General features: G+C 43.4%; 1 protein-coding gene across 3 annotated transcripts in view; it reads right to left on the bottom strand.

The window, feature by feature from the left end:
• The window catches only part of ATM (ATM serine/threonine kinase), a 3,174,581-nt gene that overhangs the window by 1,771,357 nt on the left and 1,377,688 nt on the right, over positions 1 to 25,536 (bottom strand). For all 3 annotated transcript variants that reach the window (XM_044072618.1, XM_044072619.1, XM_044072620.1), the window contains one exon: positions 18,157 to 18,321. In XM_044072618.1, coding sequence (XP_043928553.1) covers positions 18,157 to 18,321 — 165 coding nt within the window. The remainder of the gene's footprint in view (positions 1 to 18,156; positions 18,322 to 25,536) is intronic.

The following is a 25,536-nucleotide window of genomic DNA, read 5'->3' as shown; positions in this document are numbered from 1 at the left end:
GTTGTGCCAGGCTTCTGGGTAAAAAGATAAACGTCCCCCGACTGGCTCCAGAGTAACACAGTTGGGCCTCCTTTCAGGAGCGCTGATAGGGACATCCGCAAAAGGAGCCACGGTCGCCCTGGTTCTGCGGACCCCTTCTGCCTCAAGGACAGCGTCTGCCATTATTTCCTCCCCCTTTGCCCCTGGAGAAGGAATCACCTCGTGCATCTGGGAAAAAGTTTTCTTGAACCACATCTTCCCGCCTTTCAACCCTTTAGGACAGAGTCTTGAAGTGAATGAAAAATGTACTCCCACAGCAGAGAGAGTTTTCCCTTCCTGCTCGCATCTGGAGAGTTTATTCTTAACTTTTGGTCCAAATAGTGAGAAACCGTCAAAGGGGGCATTTATGAAGGTAGACAAAAGGTTCTGCAATGTTACACAAGTGCATCCAGGATGGTCTCCTCAGGGAAACTCCTGAACCCGCTGTCTTACCCGCTCCATCTGCTGCGTATGATATCAGTCTCATGGAGGAGTTCACTATGGAGTTTAAGGTGGATAACTGAGCGGTAACCTTTTCGGGTATCCCCACAGTTGAAGTACCTTGTAGACATCTCTTAGTTCCTTCAGGAGATCTCTCTGAAGCCTTGTAAAATGGGAGAGATAATTCAGCGATCTACGGGTAAACGCCTCTGAAGAAAAAACACGCTTCCCATATCTGTCCATCATTTGAAACTCTTTGTTCGGCAGATGGACAGATGAGGATGTCTCTGCAAGCTCCTTCTTGGTGGCTGCTGCAACCACCATAGCATCTACTGGCACACCTTTTGTCATGAAATCCTTTTCCTTGGGGGCTGACAGAAATTTGTTTGGCCTCCTAGGGACTGGCTCCATGGTGTCGGGTGATTTCCGTGCCTTTTGAGTGACCAAGTCCATGAGCTCGTTGAAAGGCGAGACACCCAAGAGGCTGAAGGTTGAGATCCGAAAGCCTTCAGGTACACAGACTCCTCATCAGAAGAGGTGATGGTAGTCCAGCTGTCTCTCTGTTTTAGCATCTCAAGGATATCTACAAAGGAGATATCATCAGAGGATGACCGTGGGGACCCTTCTGACTCCTTGAGGTTAGAGGTGAGAGACTCATCAGGGGAGTCTACATGCTTCCTTTTGCATGTTTTCTTCCAAGGAGGCTCCTCCAAAGGGGATTCTGGGGAGGTCTTGGAAGAATGGGGACCATCCAGTGTGTGTTCCTGAGGCTGCGGATCTCTGCTGTACTGTGGATTGGGTGGCGCCAAGACAGAGGCCGGAGCTTTTGGGGGAAGAACATCAGCATCCTTGTGTAAAGCTGTAGATTTGGCCAGCACTCTCATCAGCTCGAAGGCTGACTCCCCATGATCAGAGGACACCACCGGTTCCGAAGAAGCAGAGGTAGACCTTGGTTCCAGGGAAATTGGCTCCGAAGCAGATGTAGGAGCCATGCTCAGCCAAGCCAACGCACCGAGAGGTAGACTCAGAACCAAAGAGGCTCGGGTCTGAGAATGTCCCTTGGGGCCGACTGGTGAACTTCGGCTCCTAGACACTACGGATGGCACTGAGAGTGTCTGAGCAGATATTGGTTCCGGTAAGGCCTCATGGGGTGCCAGAGCTGAAGTTTCTACTAAAAGTGGTACTGGATCTTCTGGCTCTAACAGACCGCTATGGCTCGGAGGAGGAACAGTAGTGGATGTAAAAGGTTCAGAAAGCTCCGAAACCAGCTGGGCAGGATACGTGAGCAAATTTGCCAGCCCTGGCGCCTTCAAAAGTCTGTGCACCACCCTCTCCACATCTTCATCCAATGGTTTGCTCCTAGAGGTCCTAGAGGAAAGGGTTGGTGAGCGAGATCTCTATAAAACAGGAGATCTCAAGACAGGGGAGATCGAAGGAATATCTGTAGACCAGCTCCGAGTTGAAGGATCCTTTTTCGGCTCTGAAGTTCTTGGGGCCGATGTAAGCATGTCAATGGTAATAACTGCAGTCGACTCCGAAGGCAGTGGAGCTGATGAGGTGGAAGTCTTAACAGTTTTAGATATTTTTTCAGGAGGTTCAGATCTATCCGAGGACACTGGAGATGGCCTCTTAGCAGTTTTTTCTTTTTGACTAGAGGAAGACTTTGCAGATTGAGAGAATGAAGAACTACCTAAAGCTTCCTCAAAAGATGGTTTCAGAAGACCTTTCAAAATAAGCTTGTTTTTCCTTTCTTGGTAGTGGTAGCTTAAAATTCTAGAGCTAAAAGCATAACAAAAAATACAACTCTCTTGCAAGTGAGTGGCCCCTAAACAGTAGACACATACAGTGTGCCCGTCCGTTACGGACATTTTTTGATTACATTTTTGGCACTTCTTAAAACCCGAAGGATTATGATCCTTTTCTTTTTCTTTAGACATACTAGACAACTAGCAGCAGATGTCACAGACACAACAGACAATTAGCTAGGTCCTCTAACTTAAACAGACATCAACTACAGGGAGGATAAAAACACACCACACAAATGGAGAAGTAGTAGGAGGAGAGGACTAGGTCCTCTAACTCAAACGGTCCTAGCCCTGCTAAAGCAGAAAGGAAAGCAACAGTATAATAAGAGGACTAGGTCGTCTAATTTAAACGGGCTTAACCCTATGAGAAGCGAGGGAAGAACACACAACTAGAAAAGCCCTCTAATGAAAAACGGACTTTGTTATATAAAGAAACAAGCCACACCTGAAACAGTTAGCTAAGCTACCTACGCTTAGAAACAAACATACGCACGCTTAGATAAATCCTAATATTAATCAAATAATGGACTAAAACTAGAAAGTCCTCTATAGCAAATACTCTATATAAACTAATGAAAAGCCAATAAAAGGCTCAACAAGAAAAAAATAGCAAAACTTTGATAGAAAAATTTTAAGCTACCACTACGGGATACCAATAAAAGCACACACAGGCCTGCGGAAAAACAACGGGAAAAACTGCTGACAAAACAGCTAAACTATTAAACACCTAATATTCACTACCATATAAAGCTAGTTTGCTAACTATATTCTAAGTATTTTCTAACTAAATCCAACTATATCTTAACTATAAATGCAAGAAAAACACAGATGAAAAAGTTCACTTAGCCACGGCCAAGAAGAGCACTTCTGAACTCATAAAGCAGCAAACAAGATCTAAGGATTGATGCCACTGCATTATGAGATACCTACACCTTGCACGAGCCAACTTAGAGACTTCAAGCTTTTGTAATCGGCTGAGTCGAAGCTAAGGATCGGCTCCGAACCCACATGTAAGAATGAAGGCGAGATAGGACAACATAACATTAATTGTGTTTGAATGTTCCCAGCATTTGACACTGTGATGATGATGGGAACACTAGCATATTCCCGAGTTCACCCGATTTTGTGCTCCTCTTTTGCTTGTTTTCACACTTCCATACCTGTCCTGCTTGCTGCTTGTTTTCCCACTATAGGATCCAACATGCTTTCCACAACATTTATGTAACATCACTGTTCTAAGCTCATTGTTTTGAGAGTCCATGATCCCTGGCTCTCAATTTTTGACAGGTTCATATCATGCTGTCTGGACCATGAGGGAGTCACCAAAATGAATTTGGGAGAGCTCTGTGAAGCAACCATTTTTGAGCTTGTGTACTGGACCTGCTCAAGCAGTGTGCCACTAGATTGTGCTGTAAGGGAAAGTAAACTGCCTGAAGAGTCACTTGATACTGGAAAGCTAGATCCCAAACCTAAAGAGCTAGTCTGTAAAGAAGACTTTTGTGCCCCCCTGTTTGATGCCATTCCACATCACTGTTGCATTGTCTGTGAAAACTTTAAATGGCCTGGGATGAAAGAGTGAATGAAAGACTCGTAGAGACAGAAGCAGAGCCCTCATCTCCTTTATGTTGATGTGGCCTAAACTCTGATGAGGAGGCCAGAGACCCTGAAGCTTTAGGGGGGCACAACAGGAACACCACCTTATGTCTGAGGCATCTCTAAAGAACTCCTGAGTTGGAAATGGAGCTTGAATAGGAAGCCCCGGGTTGAGAGAAAGCTGATGAATGCATCACTGAAGCTCGAGCTTCAAACAGGGAAGAAAAGGTACCGGGAACTCCAGGGGCTGGCAGTGTTGGAGTCACACTTATTTGAGGTACCACTGAAGTTTCCTCATATGAAGCCTAGCAAGAGGGACCAAAGGAATGGTACTGCCTGAATACCCTGAGAAAATCCCTGGTTGTGACAGATGCTAGGGGAGGAAGGGATTGAAAAAGGGTTATCAGAGACACAGCCTTGGAGGCAGGCAGAGATACCAGCATGGGAACTGTCTGACGTCTGCAGCCAAGGAAAATAATGATCCTGAAATGGTATCACAACTGATTTCTAAACATTTATGGTGAACCCCAGACTCTGTAACAGAGAAGTAGTAAACTTGAGATCCTGAAGCAGAGAGCTTGGGGAAGGAGCTTGAATAAAATCATCTAGATAGGGAAAGATATGAATACATCAAACCCTGCAAAAAGCAATGACAGGAGCAAGGCATTTGGTGAATACCCTTGGGGCAGTAGAGAGGTCAAAGGGCAAAGCAGAGAACTGAAAATGCAAAGAAAAGACAGAGAAACGTAAACATTTCCTGAACAGGGGATGGCTGGAGATGTGAAGGTATGCATTCTTGAGATCCAGAGATGCCACAAAGGCCTGGGGTAGAAGAGGAGGAAATAATGTCTGCAGAGATAACATTTGAAACAAAGGAATCTTGAGGAAGTTGTTCAGTCTGCAAAGACCCATGTGCCCTCCTTTTGTGAGGCCAAAAACATTCTGGAATAATACCCTGTCCCCACTTGGCACAGCTTGAATGGTGCCCTGAGCGAAAACAGAGTCAAGAACCTCTGGGAAATAAGCTGTTCCTGAAGAGGCTGACAAATTCCTGAAAAAGGAGTAAGGGACTTCCAAACCATGAAATATTCCTGACGGATAATGGACAGAAAATGAACATTCTGAAGTGACTTGTAGCCAATTTGAAAGAGACAGGGACAGACGGATGGACAAGGGAACCTGGCCAAGGGAAGGAGAAAGCAAACTGTCAAACAGAACCCTGCTTGTCCTGGAAAGCAGGTTTCTAGGAGGTGGGATTCTGAGTAAAGTTAGCAGGAGGCACACGCCTAGAACCCTTCTTGCCCTTAGGAGGAATTTGTGATTTCCTAGCAACAAATTAGACTTAGTGAGATAACTCCTCTGAAATTTGGGGACAGGAGAAACAAAAATATGTTTCAGCTCTAGCAAGGCTTTGCCTTTATGCTGGAGAGGCTTCAAAAGTTCAGCAGCAGCGGAACCAGAAAGCGTTTTATTATCCAAACAAGCATCCAAAAGTTTGGTCTTAATGTCATCAGGCAAGCCCTGAAGATGAAGCCAAGAATAATGCCTCATAAACAAACCAAACTCAGCAGCCCTGGAAGAAGCATCAGCTGCATCAAAGCTGCATTTACTTGTGTGAGGTGCAATTTGAGAAGTAGAGCCCAGCAGGGAAAGGGCCAAAGCCTTCCCCTCAGAGTCAGGAAGTTCAGAAACCACCTTAGAAACCTAGGAAAGGACAGCAAAGACATACCTGGTCATATGAGTCTGGTAGCTGATGGTCCTACAGGATAAAGTGGCAGAAGTATAAACTTTCTTGCCCAGCCTTTCCACAGCCCTACTATACTTATTAGAAGGCAAGAGCTTTGTAGAGGCAATAATTTGAATGGCTTGTCAGAACAGAATGACACTACAGAAGAGTTAGCAGAAAGGCATTTGTAAAGACATTTTCACTCCTCAGGCACTTCATATAACCTATCTGGCTTCTTAGGTGCAGGGGGCTGAGAGTCAGGGGCTACAGATGCTGCTGAAAAAGCATCCAGAAGAGCAGCAGGAACAGGAGGACCAGTAGATGGTTTGGGAGACTCCATCAGTGGGAGCTCATATCATCTTTTCTGAATCTTAGAGATTTGAGAATAATCCCCCCACTTAAAACAATTCATCACACAGGCAATGGTATCCACAAAAAGATCTGATTCTGGGCTTATGGCGTCCTCTTCCTCTGAGCAAAAGTCCAAAGGGGGAAGGGATTTCCAAAGAGTAATCTAAAAATTCTTCATGAGTCCAGGTTCTCATCTCAGCAATCCAGGTCCCTAGGTCTCTTGAGTGAAGTAGAAGACCAGGAAGGAGCAGGCGCAGAGATCCCTTGAGGAGGCCTGAAGACTGCCAAATCATTAAATAAACCCTGAGTGAAATTTTGCCATTCACGTATGGATCCTTAACAACAGGGGGAAATGTGCTTCACTTTCCGTTTCTTTTTCTACGGGATGTCTGCTCAAAACACCCTCAGAGGGTCAGACCCCTGGGCATGACTCAATGTTGGTAGGAATCTCCTCCCTAACTAAGATCTGAGGAATCTCCCTCTGTCCTTCAGATATAATCAGCCCAGGTTCCCCTTCAACTTCAGGCACAGATATTTAAAAAGCCTCCAAGGACATCTGAGAAACTGGACACATGCTAGACTCTAATGGGGATACCTAAGCAACCACCAGATGGTCCTCCAGTCTCAAGACAGATGTCCAGGGAAGGGTGGACAGCAGCCAGATCAGACCTAACGTTCTGGCCTTCTTGATAGACAGCTGGTCAATCAGGATGGGTGGATTCTGCCATAGCACCTTGAGTCAACAACTTAAGATGACGGTTCTCTAGGTATATGGATAAGGAGAAGAGATGATTACTAAAGGTCTTAGGCAAAAAAGCCTGGCATACAGAGCACTACGTATGACCGCGAGAAGCACCCAAACAGAAAAGACACTTGTCATGATGGTCTTTATGGGGAATCTGCCTCACACACTGACATTTCCCCGTGATATGAACACAACCACAAAAAGGAGAAGAAATCCCAACAGGACACTTATCTCAAACAAGTCTTGGTAACCAGTACAGCAGAAGGGCATTCAGCTGACTTTCAGCAATGACATTTGGACTGGCAGCAAAGTTGTTCTCTGTGTGTGCGCCTGTAGGTCTCCTTTATGTCCTACACCATGCATGGGGAGCATACATATGACAAGCACTAAAGGCTTTGGTACACTGGCCAGATGTTGGGCGATGCTTAAGAGGACATTCTTTAGGCAAAGAATACTGCAACATTGATATGGAAAGACATTACCTTTAATAAAAAGATCCCTGCTCTTTTCCTTGGAGGAGGGTCTTCAATCATCATCAAAACTTTGGTAAGATGAACCCCTTTAAGGCAGTTTTGGCATAAGCCTGAGAAATAAGGAAGGTCTGATCTTGGCTGTGACTCTACCGTCAGTGTCATTTAGGATGCCTTGACACAGTGGGTCTCTGTTCTGGGCAACATGGGTGAAGAAGACCTGTTGATTGCTGACTGTCCCTTCCTTTTTAATTTTTCTCTTTTTTTATCATTCTTCCTGAATTCTTCTGTGGGAGATGTTCTTTTTCAACAATCAGATTTTTTTGTTCCTCTAATATCGCTCAGCTGAAGGACTTGCGTATCTTACATGAGTCCTTGAAGTGACCCAGCCCCGGCTACACCATGCAGAGGTCATGGGTGCCCTGGGGCAAGATCTTGTGTTGTAGCAGTTGCACTTGCAAAAAATGTGATACCTTCTCCATCTTCAATGACAACTGAAAGATAAAACAGCAAAAACTATGACAAAAAAAGCAATGAGTAGCACCAGCCACATCCAGTAACAAAACTGCATTCCCTAAGCAATACACTTAAATCAGATGAAACACTTTTTAAAAGAATTGACCAAATGCCTTGACATGACATCAAGGAGGAATAAAATTACAAATGGTATGAAATATGGTAAAGCTCACTAAACTTATAACAGCAGCTTAATTAAGTCTTATGAAATAAATTCATGAAGAAAGTCAAGGAAAGCTGTAACATGAGCATAAACAATGATTTATCTGCTCTTCCTAGATGGCTGCACATTGAGTAACAGCTTAATTTCAACTCTCCCAGTGTGAAAACAGAAACTCAGAAGACAGAGCCAGTAAACTTGTATTTTGGGGTAAATTTCAGTAACTGGCTAGTAAGTGCACTGCCTGGATGCCAGCAAAAAGAAATTCAGAGAACCTGAATGAAAATTCAACAAAGGTGAGGAAAAAACACTGACTGGGAAGAATTCTGCAGCTGTTCAACAAAAGACAGTGCAAGCTCCAGCTTTGGTGCAAGACATGACTTCCAGTAACTTCGAGGAAAAAATAGGTCAAATGTACTCAGAGCAGATTAAAATAAATGAAACACTGAAGGAGTAGATCAACTCAAATCACAAAAGACTGGAAAAATGGAGGAAGCTTTAAAAAGATATTTAGTTGAGGTGATAAAACTGCAAAAATCAGAAATCGAAATGAAGAAAATGTTGGCTGAATATGAGACTGCTCATGAAGAGATGCATCAAAAATAAAAGAATTAGAGGACACAGCATGTAGGGAAAACCTGAGATTTTCTGCCGTACCAGAGACACTGGAAGGAAAAGACTGTATTAACTTCATGAAAGCACAAATAAGCAAATGCACAGATATTCCACAGCACGAGATGCTAACTGAAAGGGAACATCGTCTGCATGTTCCAAACTTGGCCATGAGAAAGCAACCTAGACCTTTCATAGTAAAGGTGCACTCCTACCAGAAGAAAGAGTTGGTTCTGACAAAACCCTGGCAGAAGGGCAAAATACTAAAAGTGAGAGAGAGTACAGTGTTTGTGGAAAATGATTACTTACTGTACCCCAGGCAGAACAGGAGTACATTTATTCTCTAATCAGGGAATGTCGAGAAGCAGGTATGAGATTCATGGTGCCGTACCCAGCTATTTTCAGAATATTCTTTCCTTGTTGTTGTTTGTCTTTTCGGTTTTTCCCGGTTAGGGGTCGCCACAGCGGAACTCCGGTCTGCTAATGATTGGCAGTCGATTTTTATGGTGTCGAGTTGCCATCCCGACACCCAACCTTCAGGGAAGGCACGCCCATTCACGCATGTCTTTCGGAGGCCACTCGACCGCGGGGAGGAGATGCAGACTCCACACAGAAGGTACTCCAGCCGAGAACCAAACAGGAGAACCTCTCGCTGTGAGGCAACAATGCTACCGTTGTACCACCGAATATTCTTTCCTAGAGGGACAAAATCATTTTTAATGCAGGGCATGCCAAGGAGGAAATCGAAAAGTCTGTCCAACTAAAAGTTAAGAAAGAGGAAGAGATTCTGCTTCTTGTTCTTCTGGTAATAAAGATCAGAGAGAAACTGTGCCAGTGAAACCTTTTCCAATGTTTAAATGGAAAATCCTTGACAGAAAGGAAAAAAAGCACAAGAGTTGACTAGAAGAACCTGAAGTACACTGGAAATGAAGCTATGCTACAGAAGACACACATGAAAAAAACTGAACATGTGAATTTGATAAAGATTTTTAGGGTGGTTATTCAGTGGAATACCTGGGAAAAGGAAAAGATAAGTACTTATATTTATTGCAAGAGGAGATCCAATTGTGACTGAAAAGGATAAAAAAGATAATAATGGTATTTATGGAGTACTAAGGGGCTACTGGCAAGGGAAGAAGATTACACTGGCATGTATTTATATTCCACCTAAAACTGTTATAATGGAGCTTAAGAAAATTCTGGAAGAACTAATCAGCTTTCAGCAGGGAATATTACTTATAGGTAGGGACTGGAATTTGATTTGCAACAGTGAAGATGTGTCTGGGCAGGGCAGAAGGGGAAATATAATGGAGGGTAGATTTTTAAGAAATTTATGAACATATTTGGCATGGAAGATGTGAATTCAATATTAGGAGACAAGAGTGAATTTACATGTTATTTCTCAATACAAAAACTGGGCTAGGCTAGACAGAATTTACATTTCACAGGAAAATGTGTATATAATTGAAAGTCTTTATATACACCCAATAACTATTTCAGATCATGTGCAAATAATAAAGTAAAAACACAGGGTAATGAAATAAAAATAAGACACTGGTGCTTTCCCACGTACCTGTTGAAAAGACAGGAATTTAAGGAATGGTTAATGGAAATTATTCAGCTATTAGAGAAGATAGAAATTTCTTCTTTACAGTTAGGAGTGGGATAATATTAAAGTGGAGTTTAAAAATAGCATGGAAATAAAAGAAAGGGGGATTTGGTTGAGAAGTAACAATTATTTACAGGGATTGACAAAAGTTAAAGTATGGCAGAACAGAGGGAATCTCACACAACAAGATGAGCAATTGCAGAATGCTAAACAAAAAATAAGGGATTACCTTGATAATACACAAGTTTAGAAAGATTGCTGTTAGCAACTGTTTTTGATAATAGCTCCAGAGCACAAAAACTTTCTGCACAACAACTCAGGCAACAGAAAGGGTTGTCTCCATGCTTAGGGAGCCTATAACAAGGAAGATAAGACATCGTGTTTAAGGAAAGCCTGTATAAAGTAGAGAAATACAGAAATCAAGAAAAGGTGCAAATGGAAATGTTCATGGAAGAATTAAATATGCCAAGGTTAGAGGTAGATAAGGCTCAATTACTAACGGTTAGGATAGGAGGAGATGAGATAAAAATTGTGATTTGTAACCAATCCACAGGAAAGTCCCCAGGAAGAGATTGTATCCATGTGGAATTTGGAAGCCAGGATGGAAAAAATGATAATCTGGAAGGTTTTAACAGTATTTTAAAAGGAGAAGAAGCACCAACATCCCCGAAAGAAAGTGGTGGTGGCTGCAATAATTAAAGATGGTAAAGACTCATCAGCTCCAGCTTCATACAGGCCCATTTCTATCCTAAACCATGATTATAAAGTGTTTATGTCTATAATGGAAGAATGGAAAAGGTGAAGCCAAATTCACAGATCTGGATCAATGTGGCTTTGTGGAGAGAAGGCAAACATCTGACATTAACAGAACAAGTTTCATGAGCCTAGATGCAAGGCAGATGAAAGTGTATGTGATTATATTGCTGGATTTAAGCACTTATTTTCATAGGTGGGTGAGTGGGTGTCAGGTCACCACTTTTGAAAGGTTGGAAAACCTTTTAGTGAAGGAACAAGCCCTTAGCACTTTTCCTGAGGACATGTGAATCTGGTTGGCAGAATGGAAGTGTAACTCTGCAGATGAGCTCGGGAAAAAGGGGATCTCTACTTAGCAAGCCTGGCATCACTGCACAAAACAGGTATACCCAGTGCAGCACATGGATATAAGGGAACCAATGGTGGACAGCCTAAACCACCCCAACAGAATCCACCAGTAACAGGGGAATCCACTAGTTCAGGTACATGGATAGGATCAGGGGTTAGATGTTTTAAATGTAACCAGTGGGGCCATGCAGCATACAGATGCCCACAGAACCAAGGTGAGGAACAAAAGGTAGGGGAGCCAGCAAGTGGGGGAAAAAGTTTGCCAGTGGTAAGTAGCCTGGAGAGAACTGCGATACCAGACTATCATATCTTATCTTAGTGGATGGAAAACAGGCCACTGCCGAGAGAGACACAGACTCTGACATAACCATTGTGAAGCCTGCAGTGGTTAAACAGGGGGACTAGTTGCTTGGGCAGTCCACTCCAGTCAGAGCTTTAGAAGGGACCCCATTCCAAACGCCTTTGGCCAGGGTGCACCTTGACTGGGAGGGTAGAAAAGGAAGCAAGCAAGTAGGTGTGTTTGAGGATATCCCTGCTATCTTGATAGGGAATGATTTTGATAATGCAGTACCTTGTGTGCATGCAGTTACACAGAGTCAGACTTGGAGACAGGCATGTGGGACTGGGTAGCCTGGGGGAGACCTAGACAGACCACATATCTGAAGCCAGGGCTGGTGATGTGGCTGTTTCAGGGAGGGAGCTACCCTGTAGCAATCAGCCTGAAGAGGAGCCATAGTTGCTGGTAGGTACTAATGTTCCCTTTGACAGAGTGACTGCAAGGGCAGAGGTAAGTGGTTGTATCCAGGATGACAGTGGGGCACTGCTGTTAGAGCATACCAGACTTTTTGTGGAGGGGAGCTGGGAAGGGTCACAAAGGTAAAGTTTAGATAGGCTCAGCTCTTGGACCCTACACTAAGAGGCTTGAGTGAGGTAGCTATGGAGGCACCTAATTCTCAAGAAAGGGGGAGTTTGTATACTGGGACAAAGGTTTACTGTATAGAGAGTGGACCTCTGAGGGAAGGCTAGAGGGAGAGGTAATACAGCAGTTGGTAGTGCACACAGCCTACCATCTGGCACATCTAGCCACAGCCCATGACATTCCTTTTGCAGGTCATATGGGCATAAAGTGTACCAAGAGACATATTATGTTATTGGCCTGGTATTACAAGGGATGTAATAGGGTACTGCAGGACCAGTGAGCAGTGCCAAAAAGTAGGCAAGGCAGGAGACAGGGTCAAAGCTCCTTTGATGCCTTTGCCTGTGATTGAGGCGCTATTTCAGAGGATAGCTATGAATATTTTTGGTTCTCTGAGTACCCCAAGTTCCAAAAGGAAGAAATATATTCTGGTGGTAGTAAATTATGCTACTAAATATCCTAAGGCAGTGACTCTGTCCTCCATTGAGGCAGAGGTGGCGGCAAATGCTTTGTTAGAGATTTTCAGCTGGGTAGGTTTCCCCAAGGGAAACACTGACTGACAAAAGTCCAATTTCATATCAGACCTGCTGGCTTGTCTATGTGAGAGTTGTGGGGTGAATCACCTAAAGACCACCTTGTACAACCTCCCAGACTAATGGTCTTGTGGAAAGTTTAAACTCTACACTAAAGACCATGCTACAAGCATTTATTGAAGATTTTGAGAGAGTGGGACAAATATTTGCCCCATCTGCTGTTTTCATACAGAAAAGTACCCCAGTAATCCATGTGTTTATAACCCTTTGAGTTGTTGCATGTGCACAGGGTGAGGAGGCCTTTAGATTTGATTCATGAAGAGTGGGAGGTTGAGTGTGAATCCTGCAAGGGTTCTGCCTTGTGGCATATGTCCTACACCCCAGAAAAAGGTTTAAGGAGCTCATGGGCTTGGCCCAGGAGAACTTGACAGGAGCCAAACAGCAGAAAAAAGTCTGGTATGTCAGGAATTCCCGAGAGTATGCTCTGGAACAGCAGGTTAGTGTTCTCATTCCTATCAGACATAATAAGCTGCAGGCAGCTTGGGAGAGACCCTTCAAAGTAGTAAGGAAGGTCAGTGATGTTAACTAAATGGTAAACCTGCTCGGCAGGAGGCAGGGGCACAAACTGTACCCTGTTAACTTGATGAAGCCTTACCATGATAGGGAGGCCCTGGTGCTGGGTATTTGCTCTGGATGTCAGGAGGGGTCTGAGGGGGCTCTATAGCTACATTGAGCCAGTCAGCAAAATGCCAAGTTACAAAGGTGGAGCCTAGGGTTGCAGGCATAAGACATGACAATGCAGCACTGCAGTATGGTCAGCAATGCCAATGCAGATGGATTCTAAAGACAGGATATGGGTTGAAGTATTCCTAGACAGGCTTATTTCACTCAAGCAAGGTGGGGAATGTTCACTTGGAAGAAAAATAGATGCACACACTATTTCCATGCAGCTCTCAGCACCAAGCATAATGTCCCTTTAGAGCATACAGGTTGCACACACAGTCCTGGGGCTGGGTTTCCCTCTCTGTCTCATTCCAGGGCCCCAAATAAGACTCCCCACTGACACAGCTATAGAACTGAGTCCTCAGCCAAGTGTTTCAAGCCAAGCCCTCCACCACCCTCTCTGCAAAACCAGTGGTCTGTGCCCCTGCTTAAAGTAGTTGACACACAATCAGATATTTGATTTTCACACACATACTTGGGATGGGCTGACACAAACTTATCAGCTATGGCCCCTCTGCCCAGACTATAAGGTAGACATTGCCACCAGAGCATTCCAAAGCCATGTAGTCTAAGGCTCTTACCAGGGTATCCAATTATACTTAGTAATACTAATACAAATGGTAAAGTTTGACCAATGCAGCAAGAAATTCAGAAGCGGTCACAGAGTCACCAAATAAATACAAGTACTCACAAAGGTTGAAATGTTCTCTAAATAACCAGCCACAATGAAAAGTTTAAATATATTTAATAATAAAAGAACATGAAAATAATAAACATCTATTTATAATACACACCAGAGTTTCAGTCACAGGACATATTAAAAATAACAGATGGATATGTTCACACAGATACAGAAAAACAGTACTTAAATAATCTCACTATATTTTCCTGACTGATCTAAAGAATTACTATTCCCTGATTACTTACTAAAGCAAGGCAAGATGAAGTAAGTGAGTAATCTTTGTTTGTCAGGTTTCAAAAACAGACTGCCCTGAAACTTCTGTCTCAGCTGGTATTAAAACATCATTTCATTGCTGCATTATAGAATGATATCACATATATCCAGCCCCTTGACTTCTGGTTCCCACACTAACCCCTTTATTAGAAATTGAGCCAAAATCATGTACATATGTGTTTATCATATACACACACAGAGCGTTGTTAAGATGTGTTTTAACATCTGGAAGCTATAAAACCATTTCAAAAACTTCCACCCTTGAAGGGCAGCAATCACTTCACCCCTATGGACAATACAGTATGATTCCTAGTCCTGGTTTTCACATTTTTGTGTCTGGCTACAATCAGAACTGTAAGATGCATCTTTATGGCCTAAACCAGATAATTTAATTTCAGACTAGTTTTCAAAGTTAGCTGAATTGAGATTAACCTCTTCTCTTTCAGTGTCCTCTGTTACAATATATTCATTTCAACAGTTACAATACAGTCTGACATACAGGTATATTTCTTTTCTGTCCAGCAGGACCCACTGTTGGTACATTTTTAACACAAGAAGCTTTACAAGTACATTTTTCAACACAAGCATTTGTACAAATCAGCTTTATATACAAATGACATATAATTCTTTACAAAACTCCAGCTAACTATGCTGGCATACGTTACACATCTACTGCCCTACTTCTCCTGGCATAGCTGGCAATACCTCACATCATCAGACTTTCAACAATCTCTTTCACAAAAATATCCTACTTGTCATTAACATCACTTTTTCTTCGCCTTTTTTAATTGGAAAATTACCCATAATAGGCCATGTCCCCCACATTTTAAAAACACTTGTTTTGCTATCACATCTTTCTCTACTCCAAACTGTCCTTAACTAAATGATACTCATCTACCCAAAAAGCAAGCTTTAGGTTAATTATAACGTTGCAAAGCTCCCTTACATCCTTTTATAATGACCATGTTTGGTTAATGACAAATTCTTGGTGATGCCCAAGCTTCCAATCCTCCTGTCAATATGTTTCTTTGTTTAATTGTTAATAATCATACACCAATCCTCCTGTCAATATGTTTCTTTGATTGATTGTTGTACTTATATCATACAGCACATTATTCTTTAAATAGCGATTCATTTAATGTTTCAAAACACATCCTGTCTGAAATTGCAGATGCAACTTTCTTATAAATTGTAAACTAAAGTCATTTATCACATAGTCCTTCCATGGGGAAAATGCAGCTTTTTACTAATGTTTTCCACAAAATGCACTGCCCCACATACATTTACAAAAGTAATCTCTAGTAAAGTCTCTTTATCAATGTACATGACACAGCTCAGCTGTTATAAGTAAATTCTAACAGCTTTATCAAACAATTCCAATTGACATATTCTTCTACGCTTTTTTTCATTTTCATCCTCATGGGCACAGCTGATGTTTTACTTTTTAGTATATCCATTTTCTCAAGTTCATGATAGCACTGGCATAATTAAGAATGCTCCTGACTTCTGCTTTTCCTACGTCTTCCATTTCCACATCCACAGCATTAATGCAGTGATCTTGCGAGACTCTGATGCTCTGAGCTTCTTTTTGGTTCTCAGGAACATTAGGACAGTGAAGCATCTTGCTCAATCTTCTTGCTTTGCAAAGGAAATGTCTCTTCCATAACCTCACTTCAGGATACGGCATTTTCATTTGCTGGTTCCTCTCCGCAATCAATTCAAAAAATACACTGTCATGCAGTAATAATACAGTTATTCTGTCTTTTTTACCAACTTTTTTCCTTGCCAACAGCCACTTATGTAGTACTCTCTATCAAATCTTCACTCAAACTAACAGCGACAGCCGTGCTGATACTTCACACAATGGAATCCTCTACCCACTAACAGTAGGGGACATTCCCTGGTGTTCTGGCCAAATTTCCCACTAGTTAACACAAATTCCATCTCGGGTGACCTCGGAAAATAGGCTTTGTCTGGAAAGACGAATCCATTAAAAAAAACATACAGAGCAGCTGTTTATCTTATGGTGTAATTTTCTGATCATAAGGACAACTGTGAAAAGGTTCAACACTGTTAATATCGATAAAACACATCTAAAGAAAGCTACAAACAGCATTATCTAGAGAAAAAAGGTAAAAAAAATATTTTGGTTTTCTATTAAGCAATGACCAAAACCAACACTTCTTCTAAAGAGGAGATGAAGAACTAAAGGAAGGAAGGACTCGCTCCTTTCCCTTTAACACCCCTTCTGTCAACATCAATGAAGACTAACAGACACAGGAAGAAGGCTAAAGTTGTCCATCAACAGCCAAAGGAAGACAGGAGTTCTGTGAAGAACGTTATGAAAACGAGTTGAGTGAAGCATTGCAAATTTCTCTTGTGGAATCAACCTACAATTTAGGACCAAAAAATTCTTATCAATCCCCCTAGTATCTAATTTGTGCTAGGTACATAAACCAGCAAAAGACTAAATTTCAGTCTAGTTTGCCTAGGTGATGCATCTTGTACCCTTGCAACTGCCCTTTTCCCCATATATATCCCCAATCTCTAGTACTCCCATGGCTTTTTAAAGGATTACATTTTCACTGCCTACAACACCTACCACCAAATCAAATAATCCATTTCAGCACTGTCTCTGTGGAAATAATACTAGTGTCTAATTAATCTGAAGTGGGATCCTTCAATTAAAAAAATGCCAACTACCACCACGCCTGTACTTTCATCCGCAGCTCAGCTGTCTCAGTTCTATGCCATAATCTCCACACAAACCAAATCTTCCTTTTCCCTCATATCCTCCAAGGAAAACAGATCCAGTCTCTCCAACAGCTCCTTATGAGTCCTCCCTTTTATGATCCAAAAGGCTCTTTCCACTGTACTTCTCCAAGCATTTTCATACCTGTATTTTCTTAATAAACTCTCCATTAATGGATGCAGCACTCCAAAATAGGTATTACCAGTGACTTATAACTCATTCTTAAAAAAAAAACAAAAAAGAAACATACGTTTGCACATGCAACAATTTTCCTTTCACCATGTGATTATTCATCATCACAGTTATAATTACATCATGTTAGATGTGGCTGAACAGGAATAATAAGTATGTAACCTTGCCCAACACTTCTCCATCAAAGACACATTCTCAAATATGCCAATGCTATTACCATATCAGTGATTTCTACAGTTACAGTCTTGTTGGCACTTCTATTAACCTGACATGTAGCACACTGCACAGAACTAGTTTGCTTTCATGTTACTACATGTCTGTGCAATAACCTGCATTCACTTTACTATACATCATGAAGTAATACATCTTGCAAGAAAGCTGGCTTTGTCAAGTGCCACCAGTAGTTGTATTAGAAGAGTATTACTGAACAATCAAGCAACTCCAGATGGACTATGTAAGATTAACGTAATCACTGGTTTAGTGTCTACCAGGCAAAACATGTGCTTCAGCAAAACAGAGTTGCTTAAACTCCTTTACAAAGAGCTCCAGTTGAAGGATACTGAAATAACATCTCAAAGAACTTAAGGGAATTTTATTCCTGTTAACACTTGAAATGATGGGAACAATACTGCTACAAGGAAATTCATACATTTGCTAACCTCAGCATCTATAATATGTATGTCCAGCACACTTGTATTAGACTTAGTGCAAGTGAAAATGTGTATCTGCAATACTTATGAGCATTACTTTTGCAGGCTCAGTAGGTCTCATTTGTCCCTACTTAATCTATTCCTTGCAACAAGATTATGCTGTTAAGAAATAGGCATGTCAAGATGAAACTGGATATGAAAGGTGCTAAAGCAAAAGACATGCACAGCACATTGAAGTTAAATGTTATACATAAGGATACAGAAAACTAAATTCTCTTGGTTTCTTACCTCCAAAAGAGTAAAAGGTCCTTTACCATACTTGACCCTTTGCTGAACAGCTCTCAGGTCCTTAAAGGCAGCCAAATCTGGGAAGGGGTCTAGTGACTTAATAGCATGATATATATTCTCATTGTCCTTATTGTCAATCACTAAGAATTTCAACAAACTGAGGACCTGCAAGTTGGAAATATGCAAATAGAGGAAATAACTCATTAAATACATGAAATATAAAAAGAAGCAAAGATGAAAACCTCATTACAGACATTACATAGAAAAAAGCACCACCTGTCTATGATTATATAACACTGAATATTTTGAAACAGACAACTGGTGACAGTTCAGCAGGGACTGTGACTAACACACATGTTACTAACTCCCACTGGGGGGCTGTCCAGCCATTCCTCTGATGCAGTCATGTATACCAATGGCATAGAGGGATAAAACCCTGATGCTAACACTGGTGACCTATGCTGGGATGGTGGGTTAGATTTCAGGGGAGAGGATATGAATAAGTTGATGGTCTGAATCTTTTACCTTAGGGGAGGGTTTGAGATCCTGCAGTGTCTGTGCATCACCCTGGTACAGACCTGGAAAATCAATAAAATCAGGCAGTCCATCAGTTAACATCCTTAAATGAGCATGTGTAAGACAGCAGTCTAAGCTACTGAATCCACTGAACTGCAAGCATACTGGAAGCTTAGGAAGAAATAGGACCCCCCCCCCTTCCAACAAAGAGCTGAAAGTACTTATACTCCAGGCTGAAGTGGAAATAGAGAGGTGGGTAAGCAGTAAGTAGTACTAAGGGTGCAGACAGAAATGACAGAGTGGTAGAGGGAGCAATGAAGAATAAATTAATAAACTAGCCATGCGCTGTTACTTTTGTACAATATCGTTAGAAATGGAGAGGGAGCTATGGTGTAAAGCCTTCCACACAAAAGATAAGCTACCAGCAACTTGTCTGTCAGCCAATCAGTACTGTCCTCAGCCATATACAATCTCTAGCAATGTACACTGAATACATCAAATAAGAACATGACAGCTCTACACTGACTAAAAACATCAAATAAAATGTTAAATGTTACTACATAAAAAAATCATTTTCAGAAGTCAAACCCTGTATTCCAACAAAGTTGTTATGCAACTGGGTGATAAGTGCTCAATAAATACATGCAAATACCTTTTAATGGTTCACCCAACAGAGTCCAAAAAAAAAAAATGCATCATAGAGGGGACCCAGCCCTCACATACTGGGGGGAGCTACAGATTATTAATAGCAGGCCATCAATGCAGAATCTGGCTAGTGCCATCAAATACACTCTCTCTTCTACTGACACCATTTCCATTCTTCTATAATTGCTGAGCAAAAGCTGCTTTCTAGCAAACTGTAGCAGCCCCTTTATCTTTGTTTCATTCAAGGCTGGTACCAAAACCTGAAAGTTTAGTACTCTGGCAGTGATTTACTCTAGGTTTCCCAAGTTTGGTACACAGCCGCTTGAGCCTCCCAACTGTGACTCTGCAAACCTGTATGCCACATGCAGTTAAATGCAAACTAATTCATCCTATTGTGAATTTCAACCCATGCTAAACCTCAAAATCTGGCCTGAATATGTCTAAGTGTAACCACTCTGCATGCGCCTTTACAGAAGAAAGAAAAAAACAGAGTTAAGTAACTAACAGAAACACAACACTGTGCTACATTAAGTGATTCCCATCATAATACACTAAAACTGCATATTGTGCTTTGTACCTTGTTTATACAGAACAACTGCACACTTCTAATTAACTGCAGAGAAGGGACATCAACTATATATCACACCCTGGCTGCTATGGTTTGTCTTTATGTTGTTTTCCAAGGGCCAAGAAAATACCTCCTTCCTCCTGTCAACAGTACACAAGTAAAAGGGTTTCTCTTCTACTCCCACCACCACTCCAGATAGATTATATGCCTCCCATTCAGTAAAGACACATTTAATATTTATTGATTTTATTTATACAAATGCAAGATGTATTTTTTTCTTATACTGCTCACACACTCCAAAAAAAGAGTTATGTACTTACCGTAACTTGGCATATCTGTTATCTTATGTCACTATTCATCACTCTTGGGTCATAGGTTCCAACACCAGATCAGATATATCCTACGCTTGAGCTTCTCCCACTCCAATAATTTCTTGCTGCCCTCTAACCCCTCAGATCGAGTTTGCCCTAGAGCTAGAAAACAGCTAAGGAAGACCTTAACACCAGCCAGAACATCTCCATCACCTCTAGGTCCCACAGGATGGGGGGAGGTGGGAGGGATAGTGATGAATAGTGACACAGGATAACATAGATGCCAAGTTATGGTAAATACATAACTCTTTATCTGATGTTATCCATGTCACTATTCCTCACTCTTGGGTAAGAGTCCCCAGCTACCAAGAAACAATGGGTGGCCTCATGGAAGGACATGCTCAAGAACTGTGGAGCCAAGGGAAGCCCTGTTCCTGGAAAGTATGTTAAGCTTATAATGAGAAACAAAGGTGTGAAGAGTAGACCAGGTGGCCACCGCACAAGTATCATGTATGGAATGATGGGCCAAAAAGGCAGCTGACGTAGCCACTGATCTAGCAGAATAACTGGGGTCCTGATAATGACAAACTTTTAGAAGAATAAACCACAGAAATACATTTTGAAATCCAATGAGATATAGTAATCTTGGATACCGCCCGACCCTGTCTGTTAACATAAAAAGCCACAAACACCTGGTTAGATTTGCAGAAACTCTTTGTTCTGTCCAAGTAGAACCATAGTTGTCAACATATGTCAAGTGTGTGCAGCAAATATTCGCATTTATTGGAAAAGTGCGGGAAAAAGACTGGCAACGGAATAGAATGATTCAAATGTGCCTCAGTGGCCATCTTAGGCAAGAAGGAAGGGTTAAGTCCATAAAGCCTCTCTATCTTTACGAAAAATCATGTATGGAGGCTGAAAAGACAGCACCTACAACTCGGGAACTCATCTTGCTGACGTTATAGCCACCAGAAAGGCAGTCTTCCAAGATAGGAACTTCATATCACAAGTTGCAGCGGGTTCGAAGGGACTCTGTGTAAGAAACTACAGCACAAGGGAACATTCCCAAGGAGGGGAAGGATCTTTGATAGGAGGCTGAAGCAAGAAGACTCCTTTCAAAAAGGCAAGAAGAAAAGGTAGTGTCGTCGCAGACACGGAAATCAGAGATGGACGCCAACTGCAGCTAAATAGTGGAGAAACTTGCTCCATCACCAAAGAAAGAAGACAAGAATAGTAAGAGGTCTGAAATGGGAGCTGAAAAAGGGTCCAAATCCCACTGCTTGGCCCAAATCGAGAATCTTTTCCATTTACTACCACAGACCTTTCTGGTGGAGGCCTTCTGAGAGGCCAGAATAATCTCTCTGGTGGGCGAGGCAAGCCTGGGCTGGTTTAGAATTACGGGAAGTGGACAAATCACATGGTCAGATGCAGAGTCTAAAGGTTTAGGATCAGAAGGTGAGAGGGGTGAGAGATCAGATCCAGATGGGGATCTGGTACCCAAGGGGGGGTGCTTCAGATGAGACCTTAAGAGGGGAAACCACACCTGCTGAGGCCAGAAGGGGAAGATGAGGATCAAGGTAGCCTTGAAGCTTCAAGTTTTCTGAAGCACTCTGGGAATGAGAGGTATAGGAGGGTAGGCAGAAAAGGAGACCCAGAGGCCAATCGTGAACTAGAGCATCCCTGGGAGACTCCCCAACTAGGAGGATTGGGGTGAAATACTGGCTGCATTTGTGATTTTGAGGGGAGGCAAACAGATCACAGCCTGGATGACCCCAGGGAAGGAAAATCTCTCTTGCCACTGATGGAGTCAGGGACCATTCGTGAAGACTCAGGACAGCCCTGCTGAGCTTGTCTGCTAACATGTTGGGACTCCCCAGAGATACGAGTTGCAAAAAGAAAGCGCCCTGAGGACATTGCCCATTCCAACACTCTCATAGCCTCTTGACAAAGCAGATAAGAATGTGTGCCCCCTTGTTTGTTGATGTACCACACAACTGCCATGTTGTGTGTGTGCACTGCAAAGGTACCCAGTGGAAGGCAGTCCTGAAAGGCTTGCAACAAGAGAACTACTCTCATATCCAGTACATTTATATGCAGTTTGTTCTCTGCAAGGGACCAAGTACCTTGAACTGTCTTTTCCCTGACAATGCTCCCACCCGCACCCCAGCAGGGAAGGATCCGTGTTCACTGTAGCACTTGGGGGAGGAAACGAAAAAGGTCTGCCCACAAGAGGATTGGGAGACTGAATCCACCAAAGATGATGCCATCACACAGGAGTGAGGAGGATGGAAGCTGTCATCGGATGAGACAGGAAAGACCACTAGACTGCTACAGTCCACTGTAGAATCCTCATGTAAAACTGGGCCAATGACACCAGATAGACATCTGCCGCCATGGAGCCTAAGGCCCGGAGAATGAGCCAGACCTGAGGATGAGACTGATCTACTAGGCACTGAACATGGGATTTGATTAATTGTACTCGCCTGACAGGCAAAGCTGCAATCTCTGACACAGTGTCTAACTGGATACCAATGAACTCCAAGTTTTGGGATGGAGTCAGATTTGTCTTGGGTAGATTCACAGTGATTCCTAGCTGGTCAAACAGGCAAAGAATGTACGGAGTGGCTGAGACCAGTTGATGCCTGGTGGGAGCTGTGGGGAGCCAGTCGTCGAGGTAAGGAAACACCTGGAATCCCTGTAGTCTCAGCTGAGCTGCCACGGGGGTGGGGTGGGGGGGATCTGTGGTGAGACCAATGGGCAGGGAATTGGTAATGATTGGCCTCAAGTGAAAGCAGAGTTGTCTCCTTGAGCTATTTTGTATGCAATAGTACGCATCCTGGAGATCCACAGAGCCCATCCATTCGTCCTTGTGCAAAAGAGGCACAATGGACTGAACAGTTACCATCCAAAACTTGAACTTCTTGACGGAAAGATTTAACTTGCTTAGGTCCAGAATTGGATGTAGGTTCTCTGTCATCTTTGGCACCAAAAAGAAGCAATAGTAAGTTCCAGATTCTCTTTGCCCTGGGGGGACCTCCTGGATGGCTCTCTTCTGAAGAAGCTTGAGCACTTCTTGATAAGCTAACTCCCTCTGACGAGGTGGCACATCAGGGAGGTTTTTCTGATTGGAGGGGGGGGGGTTTGGAAAAAGGGAATGAAATAGCCCTGGAAACGATGTTTAGCACCCAACGATCTGTTGTAACGCTTGCCTAGGCCAAACAGTGCAGCGACAAACAACATCAACTGCCTCCAGGGCAGGACAGTCAGACAACATATGAGGAGTGCTGGAAGGGCTTCTTAGAGGAGGGTTCCCTGGAGGGGTAGAAAACTAGATTCCCACAGCTGACAAGGTCTAGCCTTCCTGCTTGTTGTGGGCAAGTGTCAGCTTGACTGATGGACCAAAAAATATTATTCCATCAAACGGGCACTGGTGAAGGATGCCTTAAAAGACTCCACAAAACCGCATAGGCTCAGCCAGGTGAAACTCCGAATGGAAATGTCTTTGCCGGCCACTCGAAAGGTGCATTCCACAGCATTGGAAATTAGCCTCATTGAAAAATTAGATAGGAAGACAAGAGTAGATAGCTTGAGGAACATTTGCTTGAGTCCTCGGCAGGCAAAAACCCAGATATGGAGGTTGTGATTTCCTTAACCAAAGCCCTCTGGAAGCAGGTGAAGTGAGCCAAGTAATTAAGCTCCCACAGGCCAAAGGTAGTTGAGGTGAAGACTCACTTTCCATGTCTGCCAGTCACCTGTGATTCTTGATGGGGGGATGGAGAGATGTACTCTGCTCAGCCAATTCCTTTTTGGTGGTGGTAGCTACCACTACAACATCAACTGGCACCCCCTTTGACCAATACTGCCTATCTTTGGGAGGGCTTAGAAACTTGTCAGGTCTTTTCAGTACTGGCGCCACAGTATCTGGCTCCTTCCATGCCCTGCTAGCGATAAGGTCTTCCAGTTCATCAGCAGGATGGGAAACTCAGGTGGGAGATGGTCCTGTCCCGAATGCCTTCAGAAATATGGACTCCTCAGAGGACAGGGAAGACCATCCGCCCTTCAATGTAAGGATCTTCAGGATGTCCCCGAATTAGACATCTTCAGGCAGAGATCTGGGAACCCGTTCCCTTCATCAAGGTCCATTACCTCAGTGAGAGACTCCATAGGGGAGTTCAGGTGCCTCCTCTTGTACAATCTCTTCCTAGGCACCTCTTCCGAGGGAGGCTCAGGAGAGGACACGGAAGATTGGGGAACCTCAAGTGGGGTAACTCCCGCCTAAAGGCTGGTTCAAGAGGGCTGAAAAGGAGCAGGATGATGAAGGTCTGCTCTTGGGGGATGGGAAAGACCCTGGGCAGCATGAGAAGCAGCTCTGGCAAAGAAGAAAGTTCTCTCTACTACCCAGAAGGCCATAGGGCTGGACGACATGCCTGCCCCATTCCCAGCAGATAAGACTACCTGAGAAGAGGGAACAGAGCATGCCACCACTTCCAGACCCCCAGATAATATCGGCCCTGAGCTGGTGAGACCCAGAACATCGAGGGGCAGAGACTGGTCTAAAAAGACGGGACCAGAACCCTCCCTCAAGGACTTTGAAGTGACGGTCGGGCCTGGGACCCCATCTGCTCTGAGGGAAGAAGAGCAGAACCAGTCAGGGACTCGGACAGGGTAGAGACAAAATGGGGTCTAGGCATCCACATTGCCTCCTCACTGCACCCCAGGGCTTGGAAGTCCGAAACCACCTGAGTCGGACAAAGAGAAGAAAGCGGAGGAGCAGGGGAAGGGCCCCCTGGTCATATGGGCAGGGAACTCTAGCAGCCCCAACTCAATTTGAGCTTTGAGAAAGGACCTCATCATCCTGTCCATGTCAGAAGGAAGCAAGTTCTTGTAAGACCTAGAAGAGGCAGAGGACCTAGCTGAGGACACATGCCTGGACCCTGAGGATCTCCTACATCTCTCCAGAGATAGACTTCTGCTCCTGGGAGCTGCAAAGGGCTGCTCCAAGCCAGAAACTGAAGGAGAGTCCTCAAGAACAATGGTGGGATCTGACATGGATCCCGGATCTGCCTGCGATGGATCTGAGGACAATTGAGTATCTGAGCGCTTGGAACCCGAATGTCTCAGATCTGACTTGGTTGGATCCATGGAAGGTCTGGACTTGTTTGGATCCAAAGGCCTCGATCCGGAGACACTGGATCTGGGGATAGACTGCAGTGACCACGGATCAGAAGGCCTCAAAGTGGAGGCCTTGGATCCAGGGATGGATTCACAGGACCTAGGATTCAAGGCCGTCAGATCTGACAGAGCCAAGGCTGGAGTCGGACCAGAGGATCCAGGATCTCA

The sequence above is a fragment of the Protopterus annectens genome, chromosome 5.part0 (genome assembly GCF_019279795.1).
Source record: "Protopterus annectens isolate FY-2018-M chromosome 5.part0, PAN1.0, whole genome shotgun sequence".
Lineage (NCBI taxonomy): Eukaryota > Metazoa > Chordata > Ceratodontiformes > Protopteridae > Protopterus > Protopterus annectens.
The sequence above is the reverse complement of the archived record's forward strand: the minus strand, read 5'-3'. Positions and strand labels throughout refer to the sequence as shown.